Source organism: Cinclus cinclus, chromosome 34 (genome assembly GCF_963662255.1).
Source record: "Cinclus cinclus chromosome 34, bCinCin1.1, whole genome shotgun sequence".
NCBI lineage: Eukaryota > Metazoa > Chordata > Aves > Passeriformes > Cinclidae > Cinclus > Cinclus cinclus.
In genome coordinates, this window is record NC_085079.1 from 822,465 (window position 1) to 838,309 (window position 15,845).

Here is a 15,845-nt window from a genome sequence, read left to right on the forward strand (position 1 = left end):
GTGGCGCTCCCCTCACAGAGCCCCGCCTCTTTTTTTACTCCGGGCAACGTGGCATCCCGCCCTGGCCCCGCCCCTTGATTCTGATTAGTGGAGGGGGCGGAGCTGCGGGCGGGGATTGGCTGAGGCGCGAAGGGAGGCCACCCCCCCCAACCTCAGCCCCGCCCCTCCGCGCCATGGCCGCCCTCACGGTGCCGCTGCTGCTCCTGTTGCTGGGGAGCGGCACCGGGACCCCCCAAAACTGCCCCAAAAACCCCCAAACCTGCCCCAAAGCCTCACCCGGGACAGACCCCGAGATTCTCCAAAGCTGCCCCGAAAATTCCCCCGGGAACCTCGGAATCAGCTCCGTGACAGACCCCGGGGATGGTGAGCGGGGGGAGGGGGCGTGGGGGGAGTGGTCAGGGGGCGTCTGGGAGGGGTCACTGGGGTCACTGGGATGGGTCAGTGGTCACTGGGAGGGGCCAGTGGTCACTGGGAGGGGGTCAGTGGTCACTGGGTCCGTTCAGTGGTCACTGGGATGGATCAGTGGTCACTGGGAGGGGTCAGTGGTCACTGGGAGGGGTCAGTGGTCACTGGGTCACTTCAGTGGTCACTGGGATGGGTCAGTGGTCACTGGGAGGGGTCAGTGGTCACTGGGTCACTTCAGTGGTCACTGGGTCACTTCAGTGGTCACTGGGATGGGTCAGTGGTCACTGGGTCAGTTCAGTGGTCACTGGGATGGGTCAGTGGTCACTGGGAGGGGTCAGTGGTCACTGGGTCACTTCAGTGGTCACTGGGTCAGTTCAGTGGTCACTGGGATGGGTCAGTGGTCACTGGGAGGGGTCAGTGGTCACTGGGTCACTTCAGTGGTCACTGGGTCAGTTCAGTGGTCACTGGGATGGGTCAGTGGTCACTGGGTCAGTTCAGTGGTCACTGGGTCAGTTCAGTGGTCACTGGGATGGGTCAGTGGTCACTGGGAGGGGGTCAGTGGTCACTGGGTCAGTTCAGTGGTCACTGGGATGGGTCAGTGGTCACTGGGAGGGGTCAGTGGTCACTGGGTCCGTTCAGTGGTCACTGGGTCAGTTCAGTGGTCACTGGGATGGGTCAGTGGTCACTGGGAGGGGTCAGTGGTCACTGGGTCCGTTCAGTGGTCACTGGGATGGATCAGTGGTCACTGGGAGGGGTCAGTGGTCACTGGGTCAGTTCAGTGGTCACTGGGATGGGTCAGTGGTCACTGGGAGGGGTCAGTGGTCACTGGGTCAGTTCAGTGGTCACTGGGATGGGTCAGTGGTCACTGGGATGGGTCAGTGGTCACTGGGTCAGTTCAGTGGCCCCAGGGGGTCCCAGCCATGTCCCCTCCCCCCAGAGCAGCTCCTGGTGCTGACGGTGGCCACCGAAGCCACGGATGGCTACCAGAGGTTCCTGCGCTCGGCCCAGACCTTCAACTACAGCGTCCAGGTGGGGGAGGGGACCAGGGCATGGGGGAGGGGCTGAGGGGGCGACCCTGCTTGTTCATTTCCCTTTTTATTCCCCATTTTTAGGATTTTTTTCCCGTTTAATTTTACATTTTCCATATTTTCCAGTGATTTCCAATTTTGTTTGATTTTCCTTTTTTCGGTGTTCTCTTTTCTCACCTCCCCCTTTTCCTCCCGTTTCCCCTCTTTGCTCTCCTGCTCTCACCCCCCTTTTTCCCATTTCTTTTTCCCTGGTTTTCCCTCACTCTCCCCCCTTCTCCCATTTCTCCCATTCCCCCCCCCCCCCCCCATTTTTCCCATTTCCCCCTATTATTCCCCATTTTCCCCCCATACCCTCATTTTTTCCCATTTCCCCCCACATTCCCCCATTCTCCCGTTTTCCTAATTTCTTCCCCTTTTTTTCTCCATTTCCCCCTGTTTTTCCTCGTCCCTCCATTTCCTCCTCATTCCCCTCCACTTTTCCCATTTTTCTAATTTCCCCCCTCTTTTTCCTTTTTCTTTCTCATATTTCCTCCGTTTTCCCCTCTTTTCCCCCATTTCCCCATTTTTCCCATTTCCCCTGCTTTTTTCCCTGGTTTTTTCCCTGTTTTTTCCCATTTTCCTGTTTCTCCCCATTCCCCCCCCCCTTTATCCAATTCCTGCCCCCATTTTTCCCATTCTCTCCTGGTTTTCCCCCATTTTCCTCTGTTTTTGCTGATCACCCATGTATTTCAGATATTCTGCTGGCTTTTTCCATTTTTCACTTTTTTTGGCTTTTCCCCATTTTCCTGCCATTTTTCCCCTTTTCTGCTGTTTTTCCTGTTTTTCCCATTTCCCCCACTCCCCCTTGTTCCCTCCATTTTTCCCTATTTTCCCTGGTTTTCTCATATTTTTTTCTCTTTCCTCCCTATTTTTCCCATTCCCCCCATTTTCCCCATCCTTTCCCATTTTACTGCCATTTTCCCCATTCTTTTCTGTTTTTCTGCCATTTTTTCCTGTTCTTTCCCATTTTCCTTTCATTTTTCCCCATTTTTTCCAGTTTTACTGATGTTTTCCCATTATTTTTCCCATCCTGTTCCCGTTATTTTTCTCAGTGTTATTTCCCCGTTCTTTCTCAGTTATTTTTCCTCCTTATTGTTTCTCTGGTGTTATTCTCTCATTTTTTCCTCCTTATTTTCTCATTAATTCTCAGTGTTGTTTTGTCTTGGTATTTTTTTTTCTGGGTGTTACTTCCAGGTGTCACTCCCAGGTGTTATTTGCTGTTTTGTAGTTCCTGTTTTCCATTTCCTGTTTTTCATTTCCTGTTTCCTGTTTCCTGTTTCCCATTTCCTGTTTCCTGTCCCCAGACGCTGGGCCTGAGCCGATCCTGGCATGGGGGGGATGTGGTGTGCAGTCCCGGGGGGGGGAAATCCCCATTGTTCTATTTCCTGTTTATAATTTCCGGTTTCCGTTTTCCCAATTTCCGGTTCCCGTTTACAATTTCCGGTTCCTGTTTTCAATTTCCGGATTCCAATTGCTATTTCCGCTTTCTCATTTCCGGTTCCTGTTTCCGCTTTCTCACTTCCGGTTCCCGTTTCCGGTTTTCAATTTCCTGTTCCCATTTCCGGTTTCCAATTTCCGGTTCCTATTTCCTGTTTGCTGTCCCCAGACGCTGGGCCTGGGCCGATCCTGGCGCGGGGGGGACGTGGCGCGCAGCCCCGGGGGGGGACAGAAGGTGCGATGGCTGCGGGGGGCGCTGGCCCCTCTGCGGGGGAGGGGCGGCCTCGTCCTGCTCTTTGTCGACAGGTGAGGGGGGCTGGGGGGATTTTGGGGGTGTTTTGGAGCGGTTTTGGGGTGATTTTTGGGTTGGGTTCTGGGCTATTTTGGGGCGCTCTGGGTTGAGTTTGGCTGATTTTTGATAATTTTGGCTGATTTTAGTTGGTTTTTGCTGATTTTTGGAGAGATTTTGGGCTGATTTTTGGGCTGCTTTTGGCTGATTTTAGCTGCTTTCCCACCCAGCTATGACGTGGTGTTCACGGGGATGATTTTAGCTGATTTTTGGGCTGATTTTTGGGCTGATTTTGTCTGATTTTGGTTCATTTCCCCCTAGCTGTGATGTGGTGTTCACAGGGATGATTTTAGCTGATTTTTAGGCTGATTTTGGGCTGATTTTTGGGCTGATTTTGGTGTGATTTTGTCCGATTTTGGTTCATTTTCCCCCAGCTACGACGCTGTGCTCGCGGGGCTGATTTTGACTGATTTCTTCTCTGTTTTTTGGGCTGATTTTGCCCAATTTTGGTTCATTTCCCCCCCACCTATGATGTGGTGTTCACGAGGATGATTTTAGCTGATTCTGGTGTGATTTTTTTAGGCTGATTTTGGGCTGATTTTAACTGATTTTTGGGCTGATTTTGTCCGATTTTGGTTCATTTCCCCCCAGCTACGACGTGGTGTTCGCGGGGGGCCCCCAGGAGCTCCTGGCCAAGTTCCGGGCCTCGGGGGCCGGGGTCCTGTTTGCCGCCGAGGGTTTCTGCTGGCCCCAGGAGGGGCTGGCCCCGCTCTACCCGCCCTGCCCCCCCGGGGGGAAACCCTTCCTCAACTCCGGGGGTACGGGGGGGGTTCTGGGGGGCAATTTGGGGGGATTTGGGGGAGGCTTGGGGGGTCCTGGGGGCAATTTGGGGGAATTTAGGGGTCCTGGGGGGCAATTTGGGGGGATTTGGGGGAGGTTTGGGGGGCAATTTGGGGTGATTTGGGGGTCCTGGGGGGATTTGGGGGAGGTTTGGGGGGTCCTGGGGGGAATTTAGGGGTCCTGGGGGGAATTTTGGGGGATTTGGGGGAGGTTTGTAGGGATCTGGGGGGATCCTGGGGGGAATTGGGGGAAGTTTGGGGGGGTTCTGGGGGGGATTTTGGGGATCCTTGAGCGGATTTTGGAGAGGTTTGGGGGGATTTTAGGGATTCTTGGAGGGGGTTGGGGGAGGTCTGGAGTGTCCTGAGAGGATTTTGGGGGTCCTGGGGGGTTGTTGGTGGGTTTGGGGTGTCCTGGGGGTGATTGTGGGGGTCCTGGGGGGGATTTGGGGGATGTTTGGGGGGTCCTGGGGGGGATTTGGGGGTCCTGGGGGGAATTTGAGGGGGTTTGGGGGAGGTTTGGGGGATCCTGCGGGGCAATTTGGGGGAATTTAAGGGTCTTGGGAGGCAATTTGGGGGGATTTGGGGGAGGTTTAGGTGGTCCTGGGGGAGGATTTGGCTTTTTGGGGTGTCTGGGGGATGTTTTTGGGGTGATTCAGGTGGATTTTGGGGTGCTCAGGGTTCGTGGGGTTCGCCCCGGCCCTGTGGGCTCTGGTGGAGCGTTGGAGATTCAGGGACGACGACGACGATCAATTGTTCTACACCCACCTGTACCTGAACTCTGAGCTCAGGGTGAGCCCCAAAATCACCCAAATTCACCCCAAAATCATCGATGGTTCTACACCCACCTGTACCTGAACTCTGAGCTCAGGGTGAGCCCCAAAATCACCCAAATTCACCCCAAAATCATCGATGGTTCTACACCCACCTGTACCTGAACTCTGAGCTCAGGGTGAGCCCCAAAATCACCCAAATTCACCCCAAAATCATCGATGGTTCTACACACACCTGTACCTGAACTCTGAGCTCAGGGTGAGCCCTGAAATCACCCAAATTCACCCCAAAATCATCGATGGTTCTACACCCACCTGTACCTGAACTCTGAGCTCAGGGTGAGCCCCGAAATCACCCTAAAATCCCCACAAAACCGCCCCAAAAATCACCACCAAAACCCTCCAAAATCACCTGGAAACCATCCCAAGAAATCCCCCAAAACCGCCCCCAAAAACCCCAAAAACCTCCCCAAAACCGCACAAAAATCCCCCCAAAATCCCCCAAATCCCCCCCAAATCCCCCCAAAATCCCCTTCTCTCCCCACCTGCATCCTGAGCTCAGAGAGTTTTGGGGGACCCCTCCCTGAACCCCCAAAATTTTCAACCCCCCCCTCACCCCTGTCCCTTTTTTCTCCCCTCAACCCCCCCCCAGGGACCCCCAAAATCTCTCTTTCTCCCCCCAAAAATATCACTTCATTCCCCTGAGGGACCCCCAAAAATCCTCTCTGAGCCCTCCAGGCCCCTCCCAAAACCCCTCCCAATTTTTGGGGTCCCCCCCTGACCCCCCCTGGTTTTGCCCCCCCCTCCAGGAGGAGCTGGGGCTGGCCCTGGACCACCACTCCCAAATCTTCCAGAACCTCAACGGTGCCCTGGGTGAGCCTGGGGGGATTTGGGGGGTCCTGGGGGGATTTGGGGGTCCTGGGGGGATTTGGGGGAAAAAAACTGGGTGGGTTTTTGGGGTCCCTGACCCCGTTTTTCGTGCCCCTGACCTCGTTTTTGGGGTCACTGACCCCGTTTTTGGTGCCCCTGACTCCGTTTTTGGGGTCCCTGACCTCTTTTTTGGGGTCCCTGACCCCGTTTTTGGGGTTCCCCCAGACGAGGTCACGATTCGCTTCGAGCCGGGCGGGAACCGAGTGAGGAACGAGATCAGCGGGCCTGGCCCGTGGTGATCCATGGGAACGGCCCCACAAAGGTACCAAAAAAACCCCAAATTCACCCCAAATCCTCCCCCCCAAAAAAACCCCACGTCCTCCTCAAAATCCACCCCAAAAAATCCCCCAAAAAATCCCCCAAAGTCCATCCCAAACCCCACCCCCAAACCCCAAAAAATCCCCCACAACCCACCCCAAAAACACCTAAAACACCCCAAAATCTACCCCAAAAAAGTCACCCAAAATCCACCCAAAAAACACCTCAAGTCCCCCCCAAATCTACCCCAAAAACCCTGAAATCCTCCCCAAATTCTGCCCCTGGAATTCGGGATTCCCCAGGTGGGTTTGGGGTCCCTGGGGGTGTCCCCAAAATGTCCCCAGGTGTCCCCAAAATGTCCCCAGATGTTCCAAAACGTCCCCAAATGTTCCCAAAATTTCCCCCAAATGTCCCAAAAATGTCCCCAGATTTCCCCAAAAATGTCCTCAGATGTCCCCAAAATCCCCTCAGGTGGTCCCGAACTCTGGGCAGTAACAGCCCTGGATGGGTTTTTGGGGTGGAATTGGGGGATTTTGGGGTCCCTGGGGGTGTCCCCGATATTTGGGATATCCCCAAATGTCCCCAAAATTCCCCAAACTGCCCCCAGGTGGCCCTGAACTCTCTGGGCAATTACGTGCCCCGGGGGTGGAGCCCGGGGGGCTGCGGGGACTGCGAGAGGGACCTGAGACCCCTGGGGGGGACCCCGGTAATGAATGGGGGGGGGGGGGGGGTCCTGGGGGGGGTTGGGGACATTTTAGGGGGATTTTGGGAGGATTTTGGGGGGTCCTGGGTGGGTCTGGGGGGGGTCCATGGGGGAGTTTGGGGCGGAATTCTGGGGGATCCAGGCTGGGTTTGGGAGGATTTGGGGGAGTATTTGGGGGATTTTGGGGTTTTGGGGGATTTTTGGGGAGGACTGGGGAGGATTCTGGGGGGGCTGTGAAGGAATTTGGGTGGATTTGGGTATTTTTCGGGGTCACTTTCTGATTTTTGAGGTTGATTTGGGAGGTTTTGGGGGGTGGATTTAGGTATTATTTTTGGGGTCACTCTGTGATTTTTGGGGTCCCCCTGACCCCATTTCCCCCCCCCCAGGCTGAGGCCCTGCCCTGGGTCCTCATTGGGGTTTTTGTGACCGAGCCCACCCCGTTCCTGCCCCAATTCCTGCAGCGCCTGCGGGGCCTGAGCTACCCCCGGGAGAGGCTGGGGCTGTTCCTGCACAACGCCGTGAGTGGGACCCCAAAATATCCCAAATTCACCCCAAAAACATCCCCAAAACATCCCCAAAAATATCCCCGAAATACCCTGAAAATCACCTTAAAATATCCCCAAAATCAACCCTGAAGTACCCTGAATTCACCCCAAAATCACCCCAAAAAATATCCCCAAAATACCCTAAAATGACCCCAAAATCATCCCCAAAATACCCTGGATTCACCCCAAAATATCCTCTAAATCACCCTACAATAACCCCTGAAAATACCCTGGATTCACCCCAAAATCACCCCAGAATCATCCCAAAATCACCCCAAAATCACAGAAATCACCCAAAATCACCCCAAAATCACCCTAAAAATCACAGAAATCCCCCAAAATCTCTCCAAATCTCCCCAAAATCCCCTGAATCACCCAAATCTCCCCAGGAATTCTCCCCAAATCCCCCAAACCACCAAAGTTCACCCCAAAATCGCCCGAAAACCCCAGCTGGTCCCGTTAATGACCCCGTTATTAATAACCCCGCTATTAATTAAGAATTGTTAATGTCCCCCCCAGGTCCCCGGGCACTGTCCCCGTTAATTAATGACTGCATTATTAATTAAGCACTCATTATTAATGCCCTCAGGTCCCTGGGCACTGTCCCCATTATTAATGGCTCCATTAATAATTATTAATTATTAATTATTACTAATTGCTGTCCCCAGGTCCCCGGACACTCCCCCCAGCTCGAGGCTCTCTGGCCCCTCCTCCAGCGCCGCTTTAGCTCCGCCCACCGAGAGGGGGAGGGGCTGGGGGGAGGGGAGGCGAGAGACCTGGGCATGTACGGGGGGGGGGGAGGGGAAAGGGGGGAGGGGAAAGGGGGGAGGGGCCGGAGAAGGGGGGGGGTCACAGGGAGTGGGGGAGGGGCAAAGGGGCTGTGGGGGGAGGGGCAGGGTCAGCTCCCTGTTTGGGGGGGGTCACTGATGGGATTGGGGGATCAGTTCCGGTTTGGATCAGTTCCGGTTTGGGGTCAGTTCCGGTTTGGGTCAGTTCCGGTTCGGGGTCAGTTCCGGTTTGGGGTCAGTTCCGGTTTGGGGTCAGTTCCGGTTTGGGTCAGTTCCGGTTCGGGGTCAGTTCCGGTTTGGGGTCAGTTCCGGTTCGGGTCAGTTCCGGTTTGGGTCAGTTCCGGTTTGGGGTCAGTTCCGGTTTTGGTCAGTTCCGGTTCGGGTCAGTTCCGGTTTGGGTCAGTTCCGGTTTGGGTCAGTTCCGGTTTGGGGTCAGTTCCGGTTCGGGTCAGTTCCGTTTCGGGGTCAGTTCCGGTTCGGGTCAGTTCCGGTTCGGGTCAGTTCCGTTTCGGGGTCAGTTCCGGTTCGGGTCAGTTCCGGTTTGGGTCAGTTCCGGTTTGGGGTCAGTTCCGGTTTTGGTCAGTTCCGGTTTGGGGTCAGTTCCGGTTTGGGTCAGTTCCGGTTTGGGTCAGTTCCGGTTTGGGGTCAGTTCCGGTTCGGGTCAGTTCCGTTTTGGGGTCAGTTCCGGTTTGGGTCAGTTCCGTTTCGGGGTCAGTTCCGGTTCGGGGTCAGTTCCGGTTCGGGGTCAGTTCCGGTTCGGGGTCAGTTCCGGTTTGGGTCAGTTCCGGTTCGGGTCAGTTCCGGTTTGGGTCAGTTCCGGTTCGGGGTCAGTTCCGGTTCGGGGTCCCTGATGTCCGTTCTGGGGCCAGGTCTCTGTGCCGCCGGGACCCGCGCTGTGACCATTACCTGAGCCTGGACGCTGACGTGACCCTGAGTGACCCCGGGGTGCTGCGGTCACTGCTGGAGCAGAACCGGTACGGAGTGACCTGAATGACCCCGAGTGACCCTGAGTGACCCATGAGTGACCCCTGAGTGACCCTGAGTGACCACAGGTGACCAGCAGTGACCGCTGTCCCAGGCAGGTGCTGGCCCCGCTCCTGACCCGTCCCGGTCACCTCTGGTCCAACTTCTGGGGGGCTCTGGGCCCCGACGGCTTCTACGCCCGAGCACCTGATTACCTGGAGATCGTACAGGGACAGCGCAGGTGACACCTGGGGACACCTGGGACACACCTGGGACACCTGGGGACACCTGGGACACACTTGGGGACACACCTGGGGACACCTAGGACACACCTGGGGGATGCCTGGGGACACTGGGGGACACTTGGGACATCTGGGGGGACACCTGCGCACAGCTGGGAGGAGCAGGGACACACCTGGGGGTGCTGGGCCACCTGGGGAGAGCTGGGGATGCCGGGGGTTGGACACACCTGGGGGACACCTGAGACATGTGGGAGAATACCTGGGGACAGTTGGGGACACACCCCCAGTGCATCAGAGGGTGCGGCCTTGGCCTGTAGTGGGTGGGTGGGGCTTGTGTGGGTGTGTCCCTGCCCTCACCTGTCTGTGGGCGTGGCCAGGGGCGTATGGAACGTGCCCTACATCAGCCACGCCTACCTGGTGGGCGGGGCTGCACTGCGGGGGCCGCTGGGGGAGGGGCCGGTGTTTGACCACGCCCATCTGGACCCCGACATGGCGTTCTGTGCCCGGGCACGCGAGAAGGTGAGAGCCCCAAAATCACCCCAAAATCATCCCAAAATCACCAAAAAATCATCCCTAAATCACACCCAAAATCACCCCCAAAAAATCACAAAAATCATCCCAAAGTCGCCCCAGAATAATCCCCAAAAATCGCCCCAAAATCACCTGCGGAACCCCAAAACCTCCCCAAATTCACCCAAAGTCAACCCCAAAAATCACCTGGGGTGAATTTTGGGGTGAACTTGTGGGATTTTGGAAATGGATTTTGAGGTGAATTTGGGGGATTTTGGGATGGATTTTGAGGTGAATTTGGGGGATTTTGGGGATGGATTTTGGGGTGAATTTTGGGGGATTTTGAGATGGATTTTGAGGTGCATTTGGGGGATTTTGTGAATGGATTTTGGGGTGCATTTGGGGGATTTTGGGATGGATTTTGGGGTGAATTTGGGGAATTTGGGGATGGATTATTGAGGTGAATTTGGGGGATTTTTGGGGATGGATTTTGGGGTGAATTTGGGGGATTTTGGGATGGATTATTGATGTGAATTTGGGGGATTTTGGGGATGGATTTTGGGGTGAATTTGGGGGATTTTGGGATGGATTATTGATGTGGATTTGGGGGATTTTGGGGATGGATTTTGGGGTGAATTTGGGGGATTTTGGGATGGATTTTGGGGTGAATTTTGGGGGATTTTGGGGTGGATTTTGGGGTGAATTTGGGGGATTTCGGGATGGATTATTGAGGTGAATTTGGGGGATTTTTGGGGATGGATTTTGGGGTGAATTTGGGGGATTTCGGGATGGATTATTGAGGTGAATTTGGGGGATTTTTGGGGATGGATTTTGGGGTGAATTTGGGGATTTTGGGATGGATTTTGGGGTGAATTTGGGGGATTTCTGTGCCAGGGGCTGTTCCTCCACGTCACAAACCGGCGCCACTTCGGCCACCTCGTGGTGACCAACGGCTACAACGGCACCGGGCGGCGGCACCCGGAGCTCTGGGAGAGGCTGAGGAACCCCTGGGTTAGTACAGACCAGTATAAACCAGTAAAAACCAGTATAGACCAGTACAGACCAGTACAGACCAGTACAGACCAGTACAGACCAGTACAGGGCACTGAGACCCCGACAGCACCCGGAGTTCTGGGAGAGGCTGAGGAACCCCTGGGTCTGTTATGGACCAGTATAAACCAGTAGAGACCAGTATAAATCAATATAGACCAGTATAGACCAGTACAGACCAGTACAAACCAGTATAGACTGGGGCAAACCGCTAACCCACAGGACAGCCCTGTTAGCTCCCAATATCCCCAGTAACCCCTCCCAGTGCTCCCAGTCCCTCCCAGTGCTCCCAGTAACCCCTCCCAGTGCTCCCAGTCCGTCCCAGTGCTCCCAGTAACGGCCATTCCCACAGGAGTGGGACCAGCAGTACCTGCACCCGAACTACAGCCGCGTTCTCCAGGAGCACCTGTTCCAGCAGGTACCAAAAATATCCAAAAAAACCCAAAAATCACCCCAAAAATCACCCCAAAAAACCCCCAAAATTCCCAAAAATCCCCCCAGATCTCACCTGTTCCAGCAGGTACCAAAAACACCCAAAAATCACCCCAAAAAGCCCCCAGAATTCCCAAAAATCCCCCCAGATCTCACCTGTTCCAGCAGGTACCAAAAATACCCAAAAAAACCCAAAAATCACCCCAAAAATCACCCCAAAAAACCCCCAGAATTCCCAAAAATCCCCCCAGATCTCACCTGTTCCAGCAGGTACCAAAAACACCCAAAAATCACCCAAAAAACCCCCAGAATTCCCAAAAATCCCCCCAGGTCTCACCTGTTCCAGCAGGTGCCCCCAAATCCCTGGCACCCCAAATTTTGGGATGTCCCCGGCGCTTTTTTGGTCCCCGATGAGTTTTGGGATTCCCGGGGGAATTTTTGGGGTCTCCCCCGATGTTTTCGGGGTCGTTTTCCCACAGCCGTGTCTGGGTTGGATTTTGGGGTCCCCAGGTGGATTTTGGGGTCCTTAGGTTGGGTTTTTGGGATTCCCTGATGGGTTTTGGGATTCCCGGGTCAATTTTCGGGGTGCTTCGGTGGATTTTGGGGTTCCCAGGTTGGGTTTGGGCTTTTCCTGGCTCAGATTTTGGGGTTCTTGGCTCGGTTCATGCAATTCCCAGCTCGGTTTTTGGGGGCTTTTGGGGTTCCTGAATGGATTTTTAGGGTTCCCAGGTGGGTTTTTGGGGTGATTCGGTGAATTTTGGGGTTCCCGGATCAGTTTTTGGGGTTCCCTGGCTCTTTTTTTGGGGGGGAAGTTTGGAGTTCCTGGGACGGTTTTTGGGGATCCGTGATGGATTTTTGGGGTTCCCAGGTTGTATTTTGAGGTTCCTGGTTTAGTTTTTGGGGTGTTCCAGTAGATTTTGGGGTTCTGGGTTCAGATTTTGGGGTTTTGGGTTCAGTTTTTGGGGTTCCTGGGTGGATTTTTGGGGTGAATTTCCCCGTTTTCCTGCCCAGCCGTGTCCCGACGTGTTCCTGTTCCCGCTGTTCTCGGAGCGGTTTTGGGGTGGATTTTGGGGGGGATTTTGGGGTTTTTGGGGTTCTGGGTTCAGTTTTTGGGGTGTTCCAGTGGATTTTGGGGTTCCTGGGTGGATTTTTGGGGTGAATTTCCCCGTTTTCCTGCCCAGCCGTGTCCCGACGTGTTCCAGTTCCCGCTGTTCTCGGAGCAGTTCGCGCGGGAGCTGCGGGAGGAGGCGGAGCTTCGAGGGGGATGGGCGGAGCACCACGAGGTGGGCGGGGCCACAAAAATGAGGGGAGGTGGGACCCCAAAATTTGGGGTTGGGGCTCCGGATACTGGATTGGGGATTCGGGAATTGGAGCTCTCGTCCTGGTGGGCGGAGTCAGTCCCAGGTGTGTCCCTCACCTGTCCCAGGTGTAGCCCAGGTCTCTCAGGTGTGTCCCTCACCTGTCCCAGGTGTAGCCCAGGTCTCTCAGGTGTGTCCCTCACCTGTCCCAGGTGTAGCCCAGGTCTCTCAGGTGTGTCCCTCACCTGTCCCAGGTGTAGCCCGGGTCTCTCGGGTGTGTCCCTCACCTGTCCCAGGTGTAGCCCGGGTCTCTCGGGTGTGTCCCTCACCTGTCCCAGGTGTACCGCGTGTCTCTCAGGTGTGTCCCTCACCTGTCCCAGGTGCTCTCGTGGGCGGTTCCCCTCTCGGCCCTGCAGTTGGATCCCGTCCTGCAGGGGGCGCTGCGCCAGCTCCTCCCCCCCATCGCCCGGCGCCTCTTCCCGGGATACGCCCCCAAGGTGGGCGGAGCCTGGGAAAGGGGTGGGGCTCAGGGAAGGGGAGGGGCCTGGGAGAAGGTGGGGTGGGGAAGGGGAGGAGCTTTATGGAAAGGGGTGTGGTTTAGAGAAAAGGGTGGGGTCCTAAAGGGCGGGGCCTGGGCAAAGGAAGTGACTTCAGCAAGGGGTGGGGACGGAGGGGGAGGAGCCTGAGGGATGAGGAATGGGTGGGGTCTGCACAAGGGGGCGTGGCCTGAGGAATGACAGTGGGTTCAGAAAGGGGCGTGGCTTAGAGGAGGCGTGGTCATCTGGAAATGGGTGGAGCCTGGTTAAATGGGTGGGGGCGGGGCTTGGGGAGAAGGGTGGGGTGCACAAAGGGGAGGGGTCTCAGAGGGGCGGGGCCCGGGTGTGGCGGGAATGCAATAAATGAGCTGGGGGGAGAGGGCGGGGCTTGGATGAAAGAGGCGGTGCCTGAGGGGGTGGGGCCTGGTTAAAGGCGTGGTGGGTGTTCAGAAAGGGGCGTGGCCTGGGATGGGGTGGGGCTTTGAAAGGGTGGAGCTTTAGAGGGGGAGGGTTGTCAAAAAGGGGCGGGGTTTATAAAGGGAGGGGTTTATAAAGGAGGAGTCTCAGAGGAGGCGGGGCCTCAACTTGTGTGAATGGGGGGAGGGGCCTGGGGAAATGAAATGGGCGGGGCTTGGGGTACACGTGGGTATATAGGCATGGGTTCAATGGGCGTGGCCTGTGAAGTGGGAGGAGGAACTAAGTGGTGTGTCTGGGTGGGTGTGGCTCTGTGGGCGTGTCCTCGGCCACGCCCACTCACCCCTGCCCCACCCCAGGGCCGGACCGTACTGAGCTCCGTGGTTCGTTATGACCCCGCCCCTTCCGGCCACGCCCACTCTGACCCCGCCCCCTCAGCCCCACCCCGGCCCTCGGCCACGATCAGCCTGAGCGTGAGCCTGAGCCCCGCCCAGGTACCGGACTGGGAGCACTGGGAGGGAACTGGGGGAGAGTGGGAGGGGATTGGGGGAGATTGGGAAGGACTGGGAGGAGATTGGGAGAGCACGGGTGGGATACTGGGATGGACTGGGGATACTGGGAGGGACTGGGAGGGGACTGGGAGGGGATTGGATGGGACTGGGGGGCACTGGGAAGGACTGGGGGATACTGGGGTGAACTGGTGGTTACTGCGATGAGCTGGGGGTCACTGGGATGAACTGGGAATCACTGGGATGAACTGGGTGTCACTGGGCTGGGTCACTGGAACAACTTGGCAGTCACTGATCTGAACCGGTCCGAACTGGTCCGAACTGGTCCGTACCGGTTCCGCAGGGCGGGGGCTGGCGCTTCCCCAGGTACGAGTGCGGGGTCCCCGCGCCCCCCCCGGGCTGGGCCCTGCTGCACCCCGGGCGTCTGACACACCTGGCACAAGGTGTGCCCCCCTCGGGGAGCGCCCGCTACGGGCTGGCACTGCTGATGGACCCGTGATGGAGCCAAACTGGGAACACTGGGAGCACTGGGGACACTGGGGACATGACAGACACCGCTACGGGCTGGCACTGCTGATGGACCCGTGATGGAGCCAAACTGGGAACACTGGGAGCACTGGGGACACTGGGGACATCACAGACACCGCTATGGGCTGGCACTGCTCCAGGACCCCTGATGGAGCCAAACTGGGAGTACTGGGAACACTGGGAGTATTGGGAACGCTGAGAGTACTGGAAGTGCTGGGAGTACTGGGAACACTGGGAGCACTGGGAGCACTGGGGGCACTGGGAGCACTGGGGACACTGGGGGCACTGGGAGCACTGGGGGCATTGGGGGCACTGGGAGCACTGGGGACACTGGGGGCACTGGGAGCACTGGGGCACTGGGGACACTGGGGGCACTGGGAGCACTGGGGGCACTGGGAGCACTGGGGGCACTGGGAGCACTGGGAGCACTGGGGGCACTGGGGGCACTGGGAGCACTGGGGGCACTGGGAGCACTGGGGGCACTGGGGGCACTGGGAGCACTGGGGGCACTGGGGGCACTGGGGGCACTGGGGGCACTGGGAGCACTGGGAGCACTGGGGGCACTGGGGGCACTGGGAGCACTAGGGGCACTGGGGGCACTGGGGCACTGGGAGCACTGGGAGCACTGGGGGCACTGGGGGCACTGGGAGCACTGGAGCACTGGGGGCACTGGGAGCACTGGGGGCACTGGGAGCACTGGGAGCACTGGGAGCACTGGGGCACTGGGGGCACTGGGAGCACTGGGGGCACTGGGGGCACTGGGGGCACTGGGAGCACTGGGAGCACTGGGGGCACTGGGGGCACTGGGAGCACTGGGGGCACTGGGAGCACTGGGAGCACTGGGGACCTGGCCCTGCTGGTGACCCCCCCCCCAAAGCGGTGACACCGGGGACACCCCTGGGACATCAGGGGGACCCTCCCCGGATTTTGGGGACCCCGGTGACGTCACGGGGTCGCTGGGGTGGGGGAGGGGCGGTTGGGGACCCCTCCCCTCCCCCCCCCCCCCCAAAAAATAAAATCTCGGGGTTTCCTCCCCGATAGAATGACGTCATTGCTTTGGCTGGGTGTGACGTCATTGCTTTGGCTGGGTGTGACGTCACTCCGCTGCTCATGGGTGGGGGGGGGGGGGGGATTGGGAACGCGCGTCCTGATTGGTGGAGGCTGCTGGTGACCCCGCCCCCCTCCTGGGGTGACCCCAAAATGTCCCCAACCCGCCCCCCCCAAAAAATCGTGAAGAAACAAAACGAAACAAAAATTTCCATTAAAATTCACCCCAAAACCCCCCCCCAAAAAAAAACCCCCCAAAACCCCCCCCCCCGAAAAAAATCCATT

The 15,845-nt window shown here is 57.1% G+C and overlaps 1 protein-coding gene across 1 annotated transcript; it reads left to right on the forward strand.

The window, feature by feature from the left end:
- The first annotated feature begins 173 nt into the window (after positions 1 to 173).
- LOC134055728 (multifunctional procollagen lysine hydroxylase and glycosyltransferase LH3-like) lies at positions 174 to 14,681 on the forward strand. Its single transcript, XM_062512168.1, is given in 20 exon segments — positions 174 to 363; positions 1,343 to 1,434; positions 3,079 to 3,215; positions 3,850 to 4,016; positions 4,714 to 4,826; positions 5,617 to 5,680; positions 5,903 to 5,953; positions 5,956 to 5,999; positions 6,603 to 6,701; positions 7,085 to 7,216; positions 7,912 to 8,027; positions 8,901 to 9,005; positions 9,110 to 9,235; positions 9,614 to 9,755; positions 10,641 to 10,757; positions 11,149 to 11,214; positions 12,410 to 12,511; positions 12,865 to 13,023; positions 13,836 to 13,970; positions 14,329 to 14,681. Coding segments are annotated over 20 exon segments (2,313 nt in total). The 3' UTR covers positions 14,485 to 14,681.
- The last annotated feature ends 1,164 nt before the right edge of the window (positions 14,682 to 15,845 follow it).